Genomic DNA, 22,584 nt, shown 5'->3' on the forward strand with positions numbered 1-22,584 from the left:
GCATTAAGCCAATGGAACCTTCGCTTAAAGTTCAACCTTGTAGCCTTGTGGCTGGATGCGGTTGTGCAATCTTACTCCTACATGACGTGATCTAAAGCTTTCGAATTGCATTTTTGCATTATATTTTTCTTAGCACACGTTCCATGCTGCTTCTATTTCTTCATATACATACAACTAAACTCGACAGACGTTAGGCGGTATTACCTGATGAATTTTACAATTTTACGAACCACAGACAAGTTTTATTTTTTCTTGCAATTCATTACGGGATTTTAACAGTGGTAGAGCCCGCTTTAACATCTTCGCACGAATCGGCTCGGCTCGCCCGGTGAAATACCACGACCACACAGAAGACACGCGTCAAGTGGAAGCAATTCCGCGTACAGTCTGATAAGTGTGCGTCCCGGAGGCCAAAATTAGTGCTCTTTCCCTTCCCATCCTTTTTCTTATAAGGAAAGGATGGGAAGTGGAAGTGGACTTTCCGGATGAGAGGATGATTTCAGCGATTTCAGGTGGCCGCTAGCTCGTTTGCCACCTTGTGATATTAAAAAAAAAACGGGAATTACTTGTTAAATTTATTTAGTTTTTGATTACATTCACGTTAAATATTTTAAGCTGATATTGTTTTTAATAATAATTTGATTGACGTAATATAAAATTAATGGCATACATCTTTTAGCAACAATGTAAATATAGTTTTCCTTCATAACTTTGGATTATATTTTATCACATTAATTCTAAAATACCAATAATAAGGAAATGATAATTGAATAAACATACTCTGCAAATTATTCCCGCCTAATTTACTGTCAATGTGACATTTAGACGCCATTAAGAATGTTGATTATTTTTCCTTGTCATTAAACATTGTTTATGCGGCAAGTGCTGTGAAGGGATTGGGAGGGGAGGGAAGGGGAGGCGACTTGTTGCTCCCGGCCTGTCCTTGACACAGTATCTGGGTTACTGGGATAGTAGAACCACCTGTTGCTGTAAGTGCGAGGGAGACAGACGATCGTTGAAGCGAGAGAGAATATTCCCCAAACCCGATATGTGGTTTTAGTTGAAAGCGTCTTCGATTGTTCAATGCCATTAACTTTGTCTGGAAATTTGTGATAGGAAAAAATTTATATGTATCTTATTACTTTCTTTCTGTGCTTTCAGATTAAGATCTTACTTTTTACTAATATTATAAATGCAAATGTTTAGATGGATGGATGTTTGTTTGAAGGTATCTCCGGAACGGCTGCATGGATCACGCTGATATTTGGCATGGATGTAGAACATAGTCTGGAAGAACACATAGAAAACTTATTAAATTAGTTTTTAATTCCGGGCAGACGTAGTCGCGGGCGACAGCTAGTAATTTATGAATAAGTATTCAAACTACATTTTTCAGTTTAATAAAATGTTGGTATAATTCAGATTAAATTTTTGTTATTATACATAAAATGAGTTGAAATTCATAAAATCGCGTTTTATTTTAACAAATGGTAAAAGGAATTAAATTACATATCTATATAAAGAATAAATATATTATAAGCACATAGTAGTTGATATAAAGCCAGAAAAACCTTTTAGCGAAGCTTAATTTGCAAAATAAACGCTACAAGGAAAATCGTTGACATATAAAGGAAGGAGTAATGGAAGATTACAATAATCCCTGCCGATGTTTTTGACACACATTTTAGGATAAACATTCGATATGCATATGTAATGTGACAGAATATTTTAATATATTAATAATAAATGTAACCATAATGGAAGATCTACGACCCACATTTCTCTTAAGAACCGGTGCTAAGTATAAAGTAAATACGCAATGAAAATCTTGGAATCTTGGAAGCCACTTCTAGAAGTAACTTGCCGTCTAATGTCTACAGTCTGAGAGTATAAACATATATATTTTTTTAGTAATAAAACGATAAGAATCTACGCGTAAGTATGCGTAGATAGTTTGGATTTAGAAAATGGCGGGAAAGATGTGCTATGATTTCGATTAATCGATTTATAATTGGCCTTTATCTTTGTGTTCCAAATATGAATATTTTTATTATTTATTTTTATCAATAGAATAATGGCGTAACCGAACCTTATTAACTGTGGAAATCCCCGTAAACTATTTAAATTCCGCTAAGATTAATTGGTCATGGTTACTAATATTTTAATTTTTAATGCCGTTTGTTTTTATTAAATATTAAATCGTGTTATTTAAACTTGTAAGTCTAAGCTCAGTTCAGCGCTAACAAAATTATCGTGGGTTTCTTAGACCATTCCCCTTTTAAAACATATTGTTATTTCTGTTGGTCATGATAACAGGATGGCGATATGTTTGATACACAGATTTTAATCTCAGAAACACAGAGTGAAGTTTTAGACAAAATGTCTTTTATTTATAGCAGCGTTAAAACGAAGTTTTACATATGTTCACTTTTATTCACTTTTGTTTATGCGAGATATACGTAGTAAAATGGATTACGATATAAAAATATTTCTTTTTACTTCATGTACATAAATTTATTTCACATTGTAAGCGCTGGTATGTTATTTATCTAATCATAATAAAATAGATATAAAAATATGCTACGAAAGTATTATAAATATGTATTAAGTATTTATAGGTTCGATTCGATAGGTATTCATTCGATAGAAGAGCGTCGGTGGCTCAGTGGTCAAGCACTTGACTACCAATCTGCAAGTCATGGGTTCGAATCCCGCAATGTAGCAATGTGTTTTTCGATTTTCGATTTACATATGTACATTTATCCGTGTAACCTGCACATATCTGAGAAGAAATTCAAAGATATGTGTGGAATCAACCATTGCACATGGCCAGCGTGGTTGACTAAACACCCTTAACTTAGGGTAGGCTCCGAGACCCTCGGTGTTGACGTATAGTGAGCTGATGAAGATGATGATGAGGTTTTATTACAGCTCGGAGATGTATCGAACCAATGTAAAGTATATTGTTGGTTTCGTAACATCGATTTTAACATTTTGCGTCATCTTTCAATCATAACGTAATTCTATTTAAATGTCAACCTTCACTATTAAGTTGTTACTGAAATAACTCTTACATACATACACGTATTACACGGCTCTTGCCTTTATTAGGAAACGTTAAAGAGATGCGATATTCGTCAAAGAAAATCTGATTGTAAATTCTATAACTCTTTGTAACTTAATACTTTGTGTGTAATTCTCGTATTTTTATATTCATTTGATCAATAAAAAGGTCTAACTATTTATTAAAATAATTATCAAACTTATTCATTCATTCCGATTTACTTTAACTGGAAATTTTTTATGAATTTAAAATTATATGATTTAACTTAATTGGTAGTTTCAAGCGAATAGCGTTAAGTTTTTTATTGACATAACTAGGTTAGTTGTCAGTGCTCAGTATTCAAGTATTTATCAGTTGACAGGAGGCGGGCATAGCACGAACTCTGACAGACTGTATATTATTGAAGAATTTTAGTTAGCACAAGTAATTTTAGTCTAATTTTGTTACTTATAAATACGTGTAAATACTAAACAAATATACTAAGTGTCCATATATTTATCTTGTATGGGATTTCTGGCTCTACCAAAGCTTAGTAAGTATTTTCGGGAGGTACAGTCGCCTCCATGCGCGGTGCACTTTATAACTAATTCTGGCACTTCTTACGCTTACTAGTGTACTAAAGTACATACTTATGTGACGTTGGTTACCTGCACTGTACTTCTGATGTATTTTAGAATATTTACCGACTTTAATCAGTTTAAAACGTTCAAAAATTGTCTCTCTGCAAATGTAATGTCGCCAGCTAACCTCACTGTACATTTCCTTTAATAAAGTTTTGTGATAACTGATTTTCTTCACTATATTATGAATGAAAATCGAATGAAATCGAATTTGCTTTAATAAATAGTGTCGTGACTTCCTGATTATTATTCACAGCCGCTACACTCAATTAAATATCTACGTTAGAAATGTTTCGCATACAAAAAACCTTATGTTTATTAATTCGTAGAAGGTCAGTGTTTCGAGAGTGAAAGTCTGATAGAATCGGCCCGCCGAAAATAAAAGTGACTTTTGACCTATTTATTAAGCATTGAAGTTACTTATTTAGCTCTTAATGTTATTTATATGAATATATAATAATATGAAAATAAATATGCGTTATAATACAAATATTCCTGCTGTTATAATATTAAAACGATAACTTTCAAAATAAAATGGTTTATCCTATTAGAAATAAGATTTGACAAATCTTTTAACATATCTAATTGTACATGATGAACGTAACGAAAGTATCCCAATGTTATCAACTTATATAATTTATTGTCCTCAGGGCGGCACAGTGACATATCGCGTCGTGGACCAGCATGTAGTGGATAGTACACGGAGCACACACGACACAAACAAAATGGCCGACCTCATCGTGCCAGACTGCATCGAGGATGAGGGGTTCGACTACGACATCAAGAACTCGGACATGGTGGCTGACGATATGACGGAGTCGGGCTACCAAGAGGGGTCGGAAACTAGCTTCGGGGAGCGGCGGGACTCCGGTGCCGGAGAAGTGGACGTAGAAGGCGACGGAGAAGGGGAAGGGGACTCGGACAGCGGAGTAGATGGCAGCAGCGGTTGCGGCAGCGGATGTGCCGATGACTGCCCGGTGGTGTCCATCAATGATGCGGTGGCTTACTACGACGACATCAGACCGCGCCGCCGCCCCGCGCCACAGCTTAACTTTTACCACCTCGACATCGAGAGGATGGCCATGGACGCTGTTGTTCAGGTCAGTATATTGCTGTTACTAATTAATTTAAGATGAACTTTTAAAGACAAATTGTTACTGTAGACCGCAAAGGATATTATTTTGTTCTACGTTTTACTAGAACTGTAGTTTAGCCTTGTGTTTTGTAATTCTGTTTAGTATCGATTTGTAACAAGTAAGCGTTTCTCTTATCACAGATGAGATAAACGTCGAGCGCTTAAAAGCAAAGTCGTATAAATAATATCCTGCGAGCAAATTATACATAACATAAACCAGGTTTAATTTAATTCCATAGTTAAGTTGTCATAACTAAGATCATACTTAGTACTTACGCAAATGTCTTGTTTAAATCTAGAAATGTAAATTGGTTAGCAACTAGTGCATTAAGCAGTTGAAGTGACGGGCTATATTAGATAATGCTAAGAAACAAAGCCTTTACGTCTACAGAATCCATGATGTAGAGAAAGGCTCTTGCAGATAAAACCGTTTTGTAATAAACCTAACAATTACGTAACATTTTGCTCCAATAATAAGTTTCGAGTACGTCCGACATACAGACAGAAGTTCTCTGTAGATTTTATCTATTGATTGCACAATACTTTTGTAATTATTGAGTTGTTATGGATAGCATCCATTTGGAAAGGTAATAAGAGTAATTTAGTGAGATTTATTGTACGTTTTTTAGACATTGTTGTAAGTTTGTATGTTATAACTAGGTGTCGCCTGCAACTCCATCCGCGCGAAATTTAAAAAAAAACTAATTAGTAGCCTGTGTTATTCCAGATTATTCTACATCTGTGCCAAACTTCAGCGAGATCTTTTCAGCCGGTCTGGAGATACCTTCAAATAAACATCCATCAAAACTTTGGCATTTATAATATTAGTAAGAAGTAAGATATTATATTATATTAGTAAGATTATGCTCAAGACATTTTTTTTTAATTTCAGTGGGTTTTTAATAGCGTTATCGTAACTATATTTAATAAGTTCTACACTATTTGGTTTGATAAATGACAATTTAAATATTTATCTGTCGGGAAGATGTGAAGTAAATTAAATTTATATCGCACTATAAAATAAAAATATAAAATGGCCATGTATATCCTTTTGAAGCAGCTGTTTTTAATAAAAAAGCAACTTGTTTTTTTTTTGCGAAACTTACGTAAAGTGAATCCGTTAAGTTTGAACGTGTGCGAAATGATAAAAACAAATCCTTCTTTCGCTTCCTTTGCTCCTGCATCAGTATTCTCTACGGCTGCGGGATCCGTCTTGTTTATGGCCACACCAGATTCGTGACATTTGATACGATGACGTCAACGCAAAGGCGTGGACAGATTCTAAAATCACCCTGATTTTATCTTTTTTGTATCTTTTAAAAAAAATTACCAAACTAGCTGTTACCTGCGACACCGTCCGCTAAGAAATATAAAAAAAAAACTAAATTAGTAGCGTGCGTGTTCTTTCAGACTATGTTCTATATGTATGGCAAATTTCATCGAGACCCGTTCAGCTGTTCTGGAGATACCTTCAAACATCCATCCATCCATCTAAACATTCGCATTGATAATATTAGTAAGATTAAATCATAGAAGAATATAGGTTCAGAAACCTTAATATAGCGTTCCTTTTTACAAACATCTGATTACTTTTAAATATACCAGTCACTTTTCTTGTATTTCTCTTGATAGCAAGACAAATAATGAAATTATATTTCTCCGATATAACAAACGTATTAGTAATCAATAGAGTCGTTGTTCCCGCGGGAGACTGTCTCGTTGAGGCATAGATTGCAATGTCCAGCTTTAACCAATCTTTTAATAACTATTACAATGCCTAGGGAATTACTAGGACTCATAACAATTTCGATAAACTTTATATAATATTTGCAGAATCAATATTTACTTAAGTTCGATGTAATGAAATGAAATGATGGTTTATTTTCACTTCTTGTAAATAGAATCCTACGAAAAAAAAGTTAATGTTTCATTATTTTTTCTGGAACTGTATTAAATAGGTGTTTTAAAGAAACAATAAATTATCCTAAGTAATAATTTAATGAATAGTAATAAAAAAAATATTATGATATTGGAATACGTAAGGGATTCGTCTCGTGTTATGTGAAGCGTCGCAGATACAGCAATGTGCAATTTGTTGCACAATTTTCTATGTAAAATCTTTGTCTGTCGAGTGAAAGTATGAAACCATTACACTGACATTATGTATGTATCCTGTTCCAACGTGATCAACGCTTTGTTATAATACTACTAGCTATCGCCCGCGACTCCGTCCGCGCGAAAATAAATGCAAACTAAATTAGTAGCCTATGTGTTTTTTCATGCTATATTCTACATCGCTGTTTAATTTCATCAAGATCCGTGAAGCCATACCGGAGATACCTTCAAACAAACATCCATCTATCCATCCATCCATCTAAACATTCGCATTTATAATATTTGTATGATTTTTAAGATAGCTTATTACACACACGTATAAGTCTGAAAAGATCTGGGAAACACTTCGCCTGATTTATACATATCAAGAGAAGTCTTATCTCTTAACACCAAAGATTCCGACTTAGGTCGCGTACTAACTAGCGCTAATCGTCCAAAACTCATTTGCATGCAATTGTTTCCTGTCTCCACTATTCCCATTAAATATGGCGTCGGGCATCTGTGTAAATCCACTGCGCACGCTTGCCTGCAAATTGTACAAAACTGGCGTATTCATTATTTTTTATAACGTAAATGAATCTTGACCAAGGCCAAACAAACAGCTGTACATACCTGTACTTAATTATCGTTGACGTGACTTGTATACGCGAATTTAATACTTGTGAATAGTAGGTTATAGACTAGAATCGTGTGAAAATATCTATTATATGTCGCGTAGTGGAAGCCTTATTCAGTCGTTTATTCTATGTGCGTGTAAAATCGATACTCGACTGACGGACGTATTCACCCAAGGGCAGTTATGTTTGTCCGCCGTTATCGTTCCAACAACGCAATTTGCATATTTTCATAAAGAGAATCAGGTCTTTTTTTCAATCTGTTCGTATTGTTGTTTTTCATACGTTTTGATTGTTTTTATTTTATATGGTGTAACATGCCAACGGTCATATAAATTTCGCCAAAATAGCGAATTGGCCGCTGCCCAGATACCAGCGTTTGCATATGCGTTGCTTACAATGGCAAAAAAAAGTATATAGTCCCCTTCTTACCCCTTTTATTATAAAAAGGGTGGGAAGGTAAAGGGGACTAAAATTAGGCCTCTGACACACACATTCGACGAAACGCGGAATTGCTTCCACTTCACGATTGTCTTCGGTGTGGTCTTGTTGCTGGCTCTACCACCGTTTAAACCTTGTTGGGTTGTTCCGATGTTTAGTTTTGAAATTTTACAACTAAAGAAATACATGTGATACCAAAAGTAATGAAAATATTTTTATAATGAGTTTATTTTTAAATATTTAAGTTGCAGTTTTAATTGGAATCTAGTATTTGATGTAATATAAAATCTTAACACTGAAATTTCAAAAGTGAACGTAAGATGTGAAGCTAAGATCTCTAACTTTGTGAAAGGTCGAAGATGCGAAGGAAGTGTTCGGAATGCGTCTGCCACGTGCCAATGACGAATGACGAAATGCTGACGAAACAATGACGAAACAGCTATAGTTATGAAAAAGAGAACGTCCAGATGTAATCAGTCCGCAGTCGGCTCAGACAAATTGCATCTTCATTGACTTAGAAATGGACATTCATTTTCTTTTCGATTTGCGAAATTAATGGAATGCAAGGACTGACTAACTGTTACTTTGAAATAAATACATGAATTATGTGTCTCTTGTCTTTCGAAGACAGACAAATATTTTTTTAATTTATAATATTTCATAATTTGGCAGTTTTTAACACGTACAAGATTATTTAACTGAAAATTTAAAGTATTCTTCCAATAAAAATATAAAAAAAAACTCACATCATGATGAGGTTTAACATTACTGAAATTTGTTAATATAATTATATTGTAAATTATTGGAATTACTTTGTAAAGTTTACGATTGAATAGAAAGGGAAAATATAATAATCATTCAATTTGATATATCGCTGATTGAATCCGCCGCTACTCGAGTGTTTGTTAATGTTTGATACAGTCAGATTGCTTGCAATTGCTTCCTATGCGGTAGTTGTACTGACGAAATATACCTCAATACGTTTAAGGTTTAACAGTAGTCTTCTACTTAATCCGTCAGTAGGTCAGTTTATCTTCTTCTTCTTCGTATTCTTCATTACTGAAGGTCGTGCTTGTCCTGATACGCTTCAACGGCCGTGTCGACCAGTTGCCTCCACGCCGTCCTGTCTTCGGCTTGTCTCAGGGCAGTCGTGATATTAAGTCCCAATATAGCCTGCTTATTTGTTCGTTTCGCAGTCCACGGAATACGCAACATTCGCCTCCAACACCACATTTCGAAAGCAGTTTATAAACTTACTAAATTTTCTATTAATCGATGACACAAATAAACTAACATACTGTACTGGGCTATATCTCTATAAATTAAACGTTTTAAGATTTATTTACTAATTTCTTAAAAACGGTATTTTAATATCTCATGTACTACATTCTCCTCGTGTCCGGGATTCTTTGCTTCTATTAAATCAAATCTGTTTTTATTACATTATACTACAAATATACAAAGTTGATAAAGTCGTCCGTCCACGTCGCGCGTCCAATTTAAAATCAAACGAAAACGGCTAATCTGATTACTTGCTAACGAGAGCGTGCAGACCCCTCCCCCTGCCCTTCTCCCCTGCCCCTCAGGCCGTGGTCCTCAAGGTCCTTTCATTGCCACTTGCGGGATTTCCACAGAAATGTAACCCTCCTTAAATCAACACCTCTTTATATCAACATTACCTTATCAGTTTTTTTTTGTAGTGAAAAAGTGAATTGTTGAGTCGGACAAAACGTTTTAGTAGTCTCCTCTGAAGATCCTTTTTGTCTAAAAATAACAATTTAAATATTGTCATTTTGTATCAGATCTTCTTATTCGTGATCCCTGTCGCTGTTTCACAGTTACAGGAAAAAAAATCGTAGCAAAATTCCGTTACAGAGCACATTACGTACTCATGAAAAAATAAAAGAGCGTCAGTGGCGCAGTTGAGTGCTCTACTGGACCGAAAAAAACTGAGTTAGATACCCGCCATGTACCACTGTGTTTTTCAAAACATCGTGATCCAACCTGCACATGTCTGATAAGAAATTCAACAAATATGTGTGAAGTCAATCCGCACTGGGTCAGCGTGGTTGATTATGGCCTAGTCTTCATTATATTGGGGAAGGCTATAAGCGCCTCAGTGTGGAGGTATGACAAGCTGTCGACATATGTGAAGAATAAACCACGAACATTGTTTATTCCGTTTTCCTATTTCATAATATTTCGAATTGGCCCGGTTCGCCCGGTGAAATACCACGACCACACAGAAGACAGGCGTGAAGTGGAAGTTATTCCGCGTTTCGTCTGATGACTGTGCATCCCGGAGGCCTTATTCAGTCCTCTTTCCCTTCCCACCCTTTTTCTTATAAGGAAAGGATGGGAAGTAGAAGTGAACTTTCCGAAATAGAGGATGCAGGGAAAGAGATTATATTTTCTTTATGTGTAACGCATATGCAATTGAGTGTGTCTATGGGCAACGGTCACTTCGCTATAACGGCGATTTCAGGTGGCCGCTCGCTTGTAAGAACGTCGGATAAATGTACATATGTAAATCGGAAATCGAAAAACACATTGGTACATGGCGGGATTCGAACCCAGGACCTGCAGATTGCAAGTCAAGTGCTTGACCACTGAGCCACTGACGCTCCTTCATCATCCTATATTTAAATGGGAAAAAGTAATTTACTTTTAAATAACCAATAAAAGGTTCATTTGAGAGACATTCTGAGATTTTCTGAATAACAAGATGCATCTATTCTTAGTAAGTATAAAATTAAATTTGCATGAATCTATAAAAATGCAGCCTCTTTTCATGGAAATCTGGGCCATGCCAGCGGTCTTCGCTTCGTATAAAGACATTTATTTTCTCAGTAAAGAGACGTTCAACCAAAGTGTATTTGTTTCTTTTAGCGCCACAGTGTATATATGTTACTGTAAAAGAACGAACTCCGGTGAATCTTAAAATTTACCAGTAAAAAATAATGCGTTAACTGTTCACCGACATTTACCATGTATTTTAAATACCTAATTCTTGAGGTTTCCGTGGTAAATTTTCGGAATTTAACAATTTGGTAAACCTTAAGTTTTACCAGTAAATAACATATTTACAGTAATTTGCGCTTTTACAGTAACATAACTACTTTAACTAGATACACATACTGGATAATATCTAACAAAAGCAACGCTTAAACTTCGCAATAAAAATATATACGTCCAATATTTATGTCAATAAACTTCCACGAATGTGCGACGTGATTTCTCTTCACAATACTGAATTTGTTTGGTCAATTTACGCTATAATAGTGGACATATGTATGTAAACTGGATTATTATTTCATGGAAAATCATTTATTTTGATATATTAGTATATTGCGTTAAACGAAAACAGTGCCTTTTTTGGTATCGGGGAGAAATCTCAACAAAGATACCCTTCTCCTGGGAGGAACAAGGTTACATGGTTTTACCCACTAAAATCCAGTCAGTGGCCATTCTCTAGTGCCACTGGCAGGGCTCCGTGATCTCCGGTGGAACGCACCGGTGAAATAAAAACAGTGTCTACATGAAAACGTTCTATTTTTCAAACATTACGGAGTGTAGTATTTGATCGATCTAAGATAATTATCATTGTCTCTTGTTTTTCCAAAATAATGATAGAAATATTGATCTTATTTACGACAGTGGAAACTAAAAATATATATGATTTGTTACATAAACGAATATTCGTGAATTTCAAATATACGTATGACGTACGTGTTTTTGGATCGATTAACCTTATCCCGTGTTTTTATGCTTATTTTTAAAATATAATAGTGACAACAGCTGAGCAAAGTAATACGCAGTTGTTAAATACAAATTGCAGCGAACACGCGCGAAACAAATTGTGAAAATCATGCAATTAGACAAAAAAAGTATTGTATTTGACCGTCCTCTAACGTTATCGTCGTGACGTCACGTCCGGTTGGCAGCCATGACAGATCGACCTTAGATCACTTAGGATCGCTCTCAGTATGCGACAGAGCTACAGATATTTACAGAATAACTTAAAAAAAGTAGTAAGCATTAATTAAATTTAAAATTGATCTTTATTTGTGTAGCATTGTACTTACATCGCAATGAGTTTTCGCTTTACTTATGTAGATAAAGATAATATGTATCAGACAGATAGCATTCTAGTTGTGCGTGAAAATATTCCTCTGCAACAAGAAGAAATGTCCGCATGAATTCTTCAAAGTTTTTAAACATTTAAAATTGTACATAGCAAAAAAAGCTTAACCACTATAAATAAATGAAATAAACACAAGTAAAACTTGGTTTATTACAACATTTTCTCCGTATAAAAGTATCTTTATAAAGCAACGAAGTGTTAATGTCAGCCGGGTTCAAGACTCCAGAATCTCCCCTCACCTCAGACCTTTCATAAAATAATAATTCATTTTACACCTTAAAGTTTTCATAATCCTCAAAGTGATGACCTCTTTCAACCAAATTAAGATTTAAGATTAAACGCTGGATATAATTTATTTACGTTTTAATATTGTCGTTTACGTGAATTCGAAATTGATTTACAATTAAACGTGAATACTAACATTTTAAACGATTAATAAATAATAGTCACTGTCATTTTAAAGAATTACTACAGAAGATTATTAGTATATGTTACTTCTATCTAATATTATAAATGCGAATGTTTAGATGGATGGTTGTTAGAAGGTATCACCGGAATTGCTGCATGGATCTAGCTAAAATTTGACATATATGTAGAACATAATGTGAAAGAACACAGTCTACTTATCAAGTTATTTTAGTTCCGCGCGGATAGAGTCGCGGGCGATAGCTATTTTCTTATACATTAGATTTCCTTACTGAGTTTGACAAAGTATTATACTTTTTAGGGTTCCGTACCTAAAAAGGAAAAAAATGGGACCCTTATAGAATCACTTTGTTATCCGTCTGTGTGTCAAGACTCTTTTTTAATAAAATAAAAAATATATTTACGTTGTTAAGTATTTATAGGATGTAGATAGCAGAAGTAGTATTTAAATGGTTACAATAGAAATATAATGAAGATATTATAAAGGTCTCCGGGCGCCGTCATTTGACCATTTAACTCGCAGACAAATTGCGGGACATTAGCAAACTAGTTGACACTTGACTCCGACGAGAGCGGTCAAGTCACCCGACAACTTGGAGGTGTAACTTGGCCCTTGGCGTTTGCCTCGTTTAAATAAATGTTGTATGCAAAGCCTTCTTTATCATGCTTAAAATTTTATCATTATTTCTTTTACTGAAAAAATATAAATTAATACAAGTTAATTTTATAACAATCTTTTAGCAATCCAAAAACGACTTTTTTTTTTTTAAAAAAAGGGTCTTGACAGACGGACGGACGGACATATGATGCTATAAGAGTTCCGTTTTTTTTCTATGAGGTATGGCACCCTAAAAAAACCTCTTTGTAAAATTGTATAGTACTTTCAAAGCCTTCGTGTAAGATGTATGACTAGGATTGGGATATTGCTCTGAAAACTAAAAAGTATACAGTAAATATTCTTAGATACAGCAAGCTACAAAAAAATGAAAGTTAATTTTTCAGTATAAATGCTTTGAATATAAAGTCTTTGAATAAATGGACATCTTTATACAATTATTCAAAGACTAAATAAACTTAATAGGATAACGAAACATTGAATTGTCATCAATTCAAAGATCAGTTAATTAGTTGGGCAATCGTTTAAATAAACGTTTGACTAACCGACGGGCGATCGTCAACAAACCGATTTAACTCGCTAACAAGCGAAGCTCCTCGCTTATTACGAGGTAAGGCAATCCACGAGTCTCGCGGGACTCTTGCTAAATCCCTTTCAATTTTCGTTTCCAATTAATTTCATCGACGTTACCATTTTCAAATTGCGTGACTATTCGACTACTGCTATATCTGTTGTTTTCATACTACATGAAAGAGATAGCGATATTGTCGCGTTACGATAGTGACGTTAACCGTTACAAAATATCGATAATAATGTATTGCGTTATTTAATTTCGTTATTCCTATTCATTTGTTTAATCTAAAATACAATTGTATAGGTACGGAGTGTTGCACTTAACATCATTAAATAAGCAATGTTTGATCACATAGCAATTGGGATCTTGTTTATTGCGTCAAATAAAACAATTTAATGCTTTTGCAATTGCAATAATGGTTTTGAAAATCTGTAGTTATTAGAATTACAAATAAAAATAATTATAAAGATGTATGTTTTTTTTTACTTGGTAAATTAGTTTGGTTCTTGTTAACGTTTTCTTATATTTCGCGCTTAATTCTCTAACCAATAAAGTCCTTTCAAGTTTTAATATTCATCATCATCAGCTCACTATACGTCCCCACCGAGGGGCTCGGAGCCTACCCTAAATTAAGGGTGATAAGGCCATTGTCAACCACGCTGGTCAACCAACCCGCACTTGGCCAGCGTGTTTCACAATGGCCTTATCACCCTTAATTTCAAGATGTGTGTGAACATATCTTTATTTCTTTCTAATTTCTTCTCAGATATGTGCAGGTTGAATCACGATGTTTTCCTTCACCGTAAGAACGTCGGATAAATGTACATATGTAAATCGGAAATCGAAAAACACATTGGTACATGGCGGGATTCGAATCCAGGACCTGCAGATTGCATGTGTGCTTGACCACTGAGCCACCGACGCTCCAAGTTTTAATATTAAATTTAATGAATATCTATTATATTCCTTCGTATTGTTAAATTAAATTCAAAGATTTATCCTATAAATTCAGCTGCAAGTTCACATATGCAAATAAGGCTGCCGTTAGCGGTATCGGTGCGCAAAAGATCACGACCTGTCCAATGTAATGCAAAAATCGTGATTCAAACTGCACACAAACTCACGCTCGATTTATAACCCTTTAATATAAGACACAACCAAAATACCTTATAAATAACTACAGACAAATATAGACAAGAATGAACACCTTGCAAGGAACAGACAGACAACCGTAAATTAAAGAAGACTTCAATTTTTGGATAACAAAAGCAGAATATACTGACCACGAGAACTGAAAAATAGCATTTTTATGGGTAAAAGAGGCACTTAAGCATGGTACCTATTTACAAGCTTAGAATTAGCTGTCGTCTGCGATACCGTTCATGCAGAATTGAAAAAAAAACATAATTAGTAGTCTATGTGTTCTTCCACGTTCCACATTTTTGCCAATTTTTTGCGAGATCCATGCAGATGGTCTGGAGATAACTTCAAACATTCTTGCATCTATCCAAATAGTCATATTTATAATAGTAAGACTCTTAATAACTCCAGTTTCAAAAATCATTTTTAACTTCCAGTAAAAACAGACTATGACAGTTCTATGTTTATTCTATATTTGTTCTATGGTTAAATGTCAATAATTTACTAGTGAACGTGTTTATTAGCTTAAACAGAATTTCGTAACAGTAAATTTTTCAGTAAATTTGACACGTGTTGGACAGTTTTTATTAGGGTTATAAAAAATAACATAAAATTGTATAGGTTTGCTAATCTCAGGTCAATACCATAATAATACAGAAAAATTAAGAGACCATCACATATAGCTTGTTCTTCAAGAAATTTCTACAAGTTACTACACTCCTTTATCCATAAATTTTCGGATGCTTTTTTTATAATACATTGTTTTCGAGATGTTATAGATTGTTTTTTGCTGTATAGTAATAAACATCAGAGATTCTTTTTGTCATTATTATCTCCCTGAAACAATAATACGTTTTGGTATTTCTGTCGCCTTGGATTCTAAGATTTCTTTAGCTTTACCGTGGGTTTCTAAGACCACAATTCCCCATTCAAAACCTATTATTATCACGATGATGATGATTATCTCTGTTTGTTCAATGACACGGTGGACGATGTCGTTTATAATTTTAGACATAACTTTTAGTTACAATCCTTTAAAGCGAATGGCGCGCTTTCGTTACAAAGTGAAGTGTCAGAATGAGTGACGGGATATAAACGTCAACATTTTAGCAAGGCTAGTGTTGCGCCATTACACCGACATGGCGTCGGATTTTCTTCCTATGAATACAGATGTTTTGATCTCGTAAATCCACAGTTAGCCGTACAAAATTATGAATACGTAGTTATCAGATCTTTTAACATCTATCTACTACAAGCAGCTAGTCTTGTATATTTAACTGTTGCAAGTGATCATATGAAAGGAAATGTTTTAACAACAAACAAAGGCGATGTCGTGACAATTCGGTTAGTGCGCACCGCGATTACTCCGCGCGCGACCGTGACCAAGGTCAGCGTATGCGCATGCGCCATTTTGTTCACCCCGACTGATCGTACCATTGACACATCTAACAACCATTGTTCACTAAACACATATTTTTTTATAAAACTGACTAACACTTATGATTATTGTAGAGTTTTAATAATAAAGATATATTTTTTTAAATATTAGCAGATTTTTTTTGTAAATTTACTTATATTTCTTTTACCATTCCTACTAAACTCTCAGCTTGTGCTAGGATATGGTTTACGAGAATAGTGGAATGACGGGATTCGAACCCCCGACCTCGTGATCGGAAATCCGTACCTTTAACCATTAGTCTATGGACGCTTCTTCATTCTTCTTATTATTCCTTTTTATTTATTTCCTTCTATTTGTTTAATTAACAGCCGATATTTCTATTTATAGATATTGTCATCTCTTTCATTCTCTTTCAGTAAACAGAGACAAAATATAGCAGTCGAATTAAACGGAAACCTTTACGAAATTTTTGGCTTAATCAGAGCTTTTATTGTGTTATTATACTCTCACATTTTTTAATTTTAGTAAATAATTTGCGGATATAAAATGATTTCAAATGTTATTATTTTACTTGTTTGCTCTATTACTCATTTATGTTTTTTTTTGTTAAATTTTGTCGCTCTGTACTTAAATAGGTTACAATAACAGTTTTTAAAATTGTCAAAAAAATAACCTCCTTTTTTTTAAATCGGCTAAAACTACCGATTAAGATTTACTTCATTTTTAATTTGTCGCAATTTAGCTTATCTGTAGTGAGAAGGTCCTTGTAAGTTTTAAGTTAATATTCCAAGTTCAAAGATTAGGGACTGGTTGAAGTAATTTAAGTTAGTTTTAATAGATTACAATTTTTTTATGCTGAAACTTATCTAAATACTTTGTCGAGATTAAAGCTATCGATGGTTAAAAATTTGCATTGATTACTCATAAAGGATAGATAGATAAGAAAATATTATACGTCTAATGAGAATATTATGTAATTGTTGCCTTCTAAATAAATCCTCGTTGCTTATCGTGCGTTTCTAATACCAAAATCACAAAAACGTATTGTTATTTCAGTTTTTCTAAAGATAATGACAGGGATGACGATATGTTTTATACAAGAGTTTTAGCGTCAGAAACCAACGATAAATCGCTTCAAAAACTGTAGTTAAACAGTTTATTAACAATGGTACAATAGCACTTAAATCTTAGTCACGTTTAGATGTCGTAGAGGCTGGACTGCAACACGTCTAATCACATTAGGCCAGTCAGTTTGTGTTTACGAGTCCAGACCGGGAACGTGCATTGTTACTGCTCGCACCAGATGGCGCCAGGATCGATAGCAACAGGTCTGGGGGAGCCGTCTTGTTCTACTGACCTCAACGACTTTTGAACAAAGAAAACAATCTCATAGTACATTGTGATAAAGTCTAGAATCCCTTGGCATAGGTAAGGAGGTATGCTGTTTTGATAGGGAATATTCTTTAGCATGTGTCTCGAAAAATAGAGTTTGTATTTTATTGTAGTTTCGCTCGTAATTTAGATAAATATGCGTTAGACTAGAAAATTGTATCAACGCGTATCTTATTTGCTGACGGTATTATCATTTTCTCCTTTACTTTCTTACTAACATAAAATGTTGCGCAGTACCGGTCGCAAGTCTTGCATATTACTTAAGTTGACTTGTACTTGTAGCGGTGTATCAAATTGTGATGGAAGTATTTGATTGAGAAAGTGTGTGTGTTCGTGCACGTCTGAGATCTCATTAATACATTACACCTACACCTCATAATCGCAAATTCCTCGCATTAGCGTCCGCATTTACACCGACGCGTAACATCAAAATTTCTTTTAATAATCATCCTGTAACATTCGTTTGATTTCTTTTATAAAATGTATGTTAATTTTTAATTTTAAGTTCATCTAAACTATTGTCAACTGACCGTACTTTTATGTTTTATAATCTTATGTATAAAATTCTCGTGTCACAATTTTAGTTCCCATACTCCTCTGAAACGGCTTGACCGATTCTTATGATATTTTGTGAGCATATTGAGTTGGTCTGGGAATCGGCCAACATCTATCTTTAATCTAGTTTAGACAGCTAGTTTCATATGAAATTAGTTCAGACCAAAATATATTAGACAATCTCATGGATAACATTCCGTCCTCCTCTTACACCGTTATTACAATATTTCCAACGAATACTGTGAATCGATAGTAACAGTTTAAACGGCGGGTCAGTGTGTATTCAGTGTCGTAATAAATGATATAATTATACGTAATGTCTAACTCAGTGAGATGTAAATGTGTTTTAGGATTGCTCTCTATTTTTGCTATACTATATATACTCTACAGTAAAGGCATATACTTAATTTTGTAGTAGTTTTAATTTTGTAATGGTTAAATTGATCGTATAGTAAGGACCTTCATTTTGAACTTACCTTTGACTTTTTATCATCTCTATCTGATAAATACTTCCAGTCGGTTTATAAGATTCATTTTTTTAATCATTTCCACTAAGTGTCTGTATGTATAGTCATTGCGGTTCGCTATATATTATGTAAAAGCAATTAAGTCATTTAATTGATGAAACTACTTTATTATATAATACGTATAAATTTTCCTATCATTGGAATTAGGAACGTATTCGAGTCACGGCGGACGATCCACGTGAGAGGTTAACTTGACTTATGTAAAGGCTATGTATACATTAAATTGTGAATTCAATTTCAGAAAATATTAAAAAGTTATTCTATGTAGAAAGCATCTTTATCGTAAGGCTTAATTGAAAAAAGTTTTAATTAATCTAATCTCAATTCTAACGAAAGAACTATTATATGACTAATTGAATTTAAGTAAATGTTAATATTGCAAGTTAGTCATCAAGCTAAAACATATTTCGACAAATATGTAACGCTACCTTATATATAACATAAAAATATACATACAATATAATGTCATGACATAACTAAACACTCATTTTATAAAATAAGCTCAAACCACACAGAATTCTTATGTCAAAAACCCTACTATAACCGCATGTAAGATGCTAGGTTTAACCTAGCCGTTAGACTAGTACTACTCTTGTAGGATCAATATATCAGATGTAATTTGCGCGCGACGTATCGTATAACAGAGTACCTGTTTTGAATAAATAATACACCTTATTTCCTATCTGTTTAAACTTAAATTATATTCCCATAATTGTTAAACTTACACAACTCAAACGGAACATTCTATTTTTAGTTTTTATTAGTGATGGCATGTAAAACATGTTATGTGTCTTTGGGTTTACTTTGTAACGGTAAGAGATTTGGGGGCATTAGTACTACGCAGTATATTATGTTTTGTTTGATGCCCTCGTGTGAGTTTAGCACGGGCAGGGCTTCAGGCTGCGGGTAATCACGTTACAATTTACTTGTTACATCAAACGCTGTGCCACCTCGCACTCTATGTTTGTTTATTGTCAGCGGTCAAGTTCACTGATTCACTTTTTCCTTTTCTATACTTCTTTGTCTTATAACTATCTTTTGTTTTTATAGAATTAGCAATACCTTTATAGCTAGCAAGCTATGACATTTTCATAAATCACCTATTCACTTTCATTGTAACGTTAATCCATACATTAAATTCATAAACTTAAACTTTTAGTTCTAGACTGTTTTATTATTCGATATAATTAATTTGAACAAAATTATATCGTTGTGTAGACTAGTCTAGCCGTGATTATAACCTGTTATATTGTGCACCGAGGCGTAACGCGCCCATCGGCACATGAAAGATTAATCGACAACGTGATCGCCCATTAGTTTTTCCGCCCTAGCGATCCGGCGAACGCGCGTTGCACAACTGTGTAATAGGCGGCCGCTGACAGATGCGTGATATAACCGGTCGATTTGAATTAAACTCTATTTCCTGGTGTGTTAAGTCGAATCTCCGTCGTTTGTTTGCATACTTTCTAAAGATTCGCTACGCCCGATAGCGATAATGGTGTGTCGTTCAATTTGCAAGGTCGTCGATTTGCATATAATTGTCTCCCGTCGCTTTTTTTATCTAAAACATGTCAAGTAACATGTCTGACATTGTTTTACGTATAAATATTTACATATTTGCTGTAAGTAGGTCTCAGTTATGTAAGCTTTAACTATTTGGGTTATTTGTCAATAAAGAAAACGATCAGTTAAATTTGCATTTATGTTAACAGCACTATTAACAGCAATAGTGTAGTAGATAAAACTTTAGTCAGTTTACGAAAGTTACATTTAATTTTCTTCCTTCATTTAGCATTTGCATTAAAAAATCTAACATTTTAACTTAACATATTCCCTTTATTCGTATTTGGCAATCTGACGTATGTCTTTTGATATAAAATCAATTATTTTATGTTATTTCTTCGTTTAATGAACACCGGATTTCGTGGAAAGCTGTCCGCAGAGCACAAACACTGCGTTAACGACACCTCCCAAATAAATTTGATTATAAAATATTTATATCCCTACACAAAAGCTGTTGTTCAGTTCTCTTTATTTTCTTTCCAAGCTATTTTTATTTCTTTTAAAGGATCAAAATCATTAAACGTTTCCAAGAAGTTCTCAGTAAAGTTGATACTGGCATATTTTTGACAATTTAATATAATAATAAATTATTTTTAATCTATTCAAAAAATATATTTATTTGAAACAGCTTCTTGTTTTTTTTTAAATCCTAATTAATTAATAGAGGTTTCTCTTACCAAGGTTGTATAAATTTTCTTATCCTTCATAATCATCAGCTCACTTTACGTCACCACCGAGGGGCTCGGAGCCTACCTTAAGTTAGGGGTGACTAAGCCATAGTCATCTACGCTGGCCAAGTGCGGATTGGTTGACTTCACACATATCTTTGAATTTCTTCTCAGATATGTGCAGGTTGCATCACGATGTTTTCCTTCACCGTAAGAACGTCGGATAAATGTATATATGTAAATCGGAAATCGAAAAACACATTGGTACAGGGCGGGATTCGAACCCCGCCCTGCAGATTGCAAGTCAAGTGCTTGACTCTTGAGCCACCGACGCTCCTACCCTTAAGAATGGAAAAAACTTTTTTTAAACTGGGACTTCGAAGTATGATAAAATTATTTTCTATTACATTATGATCTTCATACATTTATATTATTTAACTTTTACCGTTAATTCAGTCGGAGCGAAATTATATTTATCATTTGAATCCACTTAGGATCGGGGACGACGTATTGTAATCTTTTGGGACAGATTTTTAAACCAAAAGCATTATTTACAATCTACTTAAAGTCAACCAAAGTGAATAAGGATTTCTGAATATTCGATGACTAATTTCTTTTATCTTTGTGATGTCATCGCTTTTATTTTTATATTTTATTGTAAAATTGATTTATTTTATTATAAATTGTCATTTAATATTTTTTAACCTTTAGGTAGTTGAAAACAGAACGATCAATTTCTAAGCTATAATTTATTTTATTAATAAAAATGTCATAAGAGAAATATTACATAATAAAAACTTGCCATATACAAAATAATAAATGGCGATGATTATTTTTTATCTGTAGCTTAATATGTTAAGTGACAGGTTACTAAATCTATATATTAATATTCTTGAATTTGTGTTTCGATTGTTAAAAACATATGTTAAAAAACATATTGTGTTCACACGCATTCTCTTTGAAATATACAGAGAATTGTAAAGTTTGTTGAGATTCTACTGAAAAAACATCGCCCTTTTGAGACATTTATAACTTAAACAAAATAAGTTATTATTCACTTGGATGTATCTAACTATATATTTAAAAGTAAACCTTTTTGGAGGATTTACGGATTAGATATAAACTTATCGGTTATAATAAATTGTTCTGTTTTGTTTCAGGTATATGTCTGCGATATAAAGAACGGTTTGGTTTTAACTATTTTACATGGGATTTTTTTTCCTGAATTCTTTATCAAAAACACTCATGTGTGTAACACACATATTTGTGTATGTACATATATAAAGTAAAATTCAAAGTAAGTATTTTAATAATAGTGAAGTCTTGAATAAATGCGATGTCACACGTCACAATCACAGAGTTCGTTCTATTCAAATCGCGTGTTATGTATATCTTAAATACATGTTCAATTTATACTATTTGACATATTCGAGTGTACTATTAGGCCGCGTCTATGCAGAGTGCATTGACCTCTATGACGTCACATTTTAATAACTCTCAAGGTGTTTGCATCGAAGTGTAAATAATGAAAGGGCACGCAGTTCAATAAGCCGGTCAATTGGCAATTCGCATGAAGCGACCTACGAGGCTT

General features: G+C 33.9%; 1 protein-coding gene across 2 annotated transcripts in view; it reads left to right on the forward strand.

The window, feature by feature from the left end:
• The window catches only part of LOC106120554 (protein FAM46C), a 142,214-nt gene that overhangs the window by 25,470 nt on the left and 94,160 nt on the right, over window positions 1-22,584 (forward strand). For both annotated transcript variants that reach the window (XM_013315906.1, XM_013315912.1), the window contains exon 2: window positions 4,335-4,784. In XM_013315906.1, the coding sequence (XP_013171360.1) occupies window positions 4,410-4,784 (375 nt within the window). In that variant the 5' untranslated portion in view covers window positions 4,335-4,409. The remainder of the gene's footprint in view (window positions 1-4,334; window positions 4,785-22,584) is intronic.

Source organism: Papilio xuthus, unplaced genomic scaffold, assembly GCF_000836235.2.
Source record: "Papilio xuthus unplaced genomic scaffold, Pxut_1.1 DF829129.1, whole genome shotgun sequence".
Classification (NCBI taxonomy): Eukaryota; Metazoa; Arthropoda; class Insecta; order Lepidoptera; family Papilionidae; genus Papilio; species Papilio xuthus.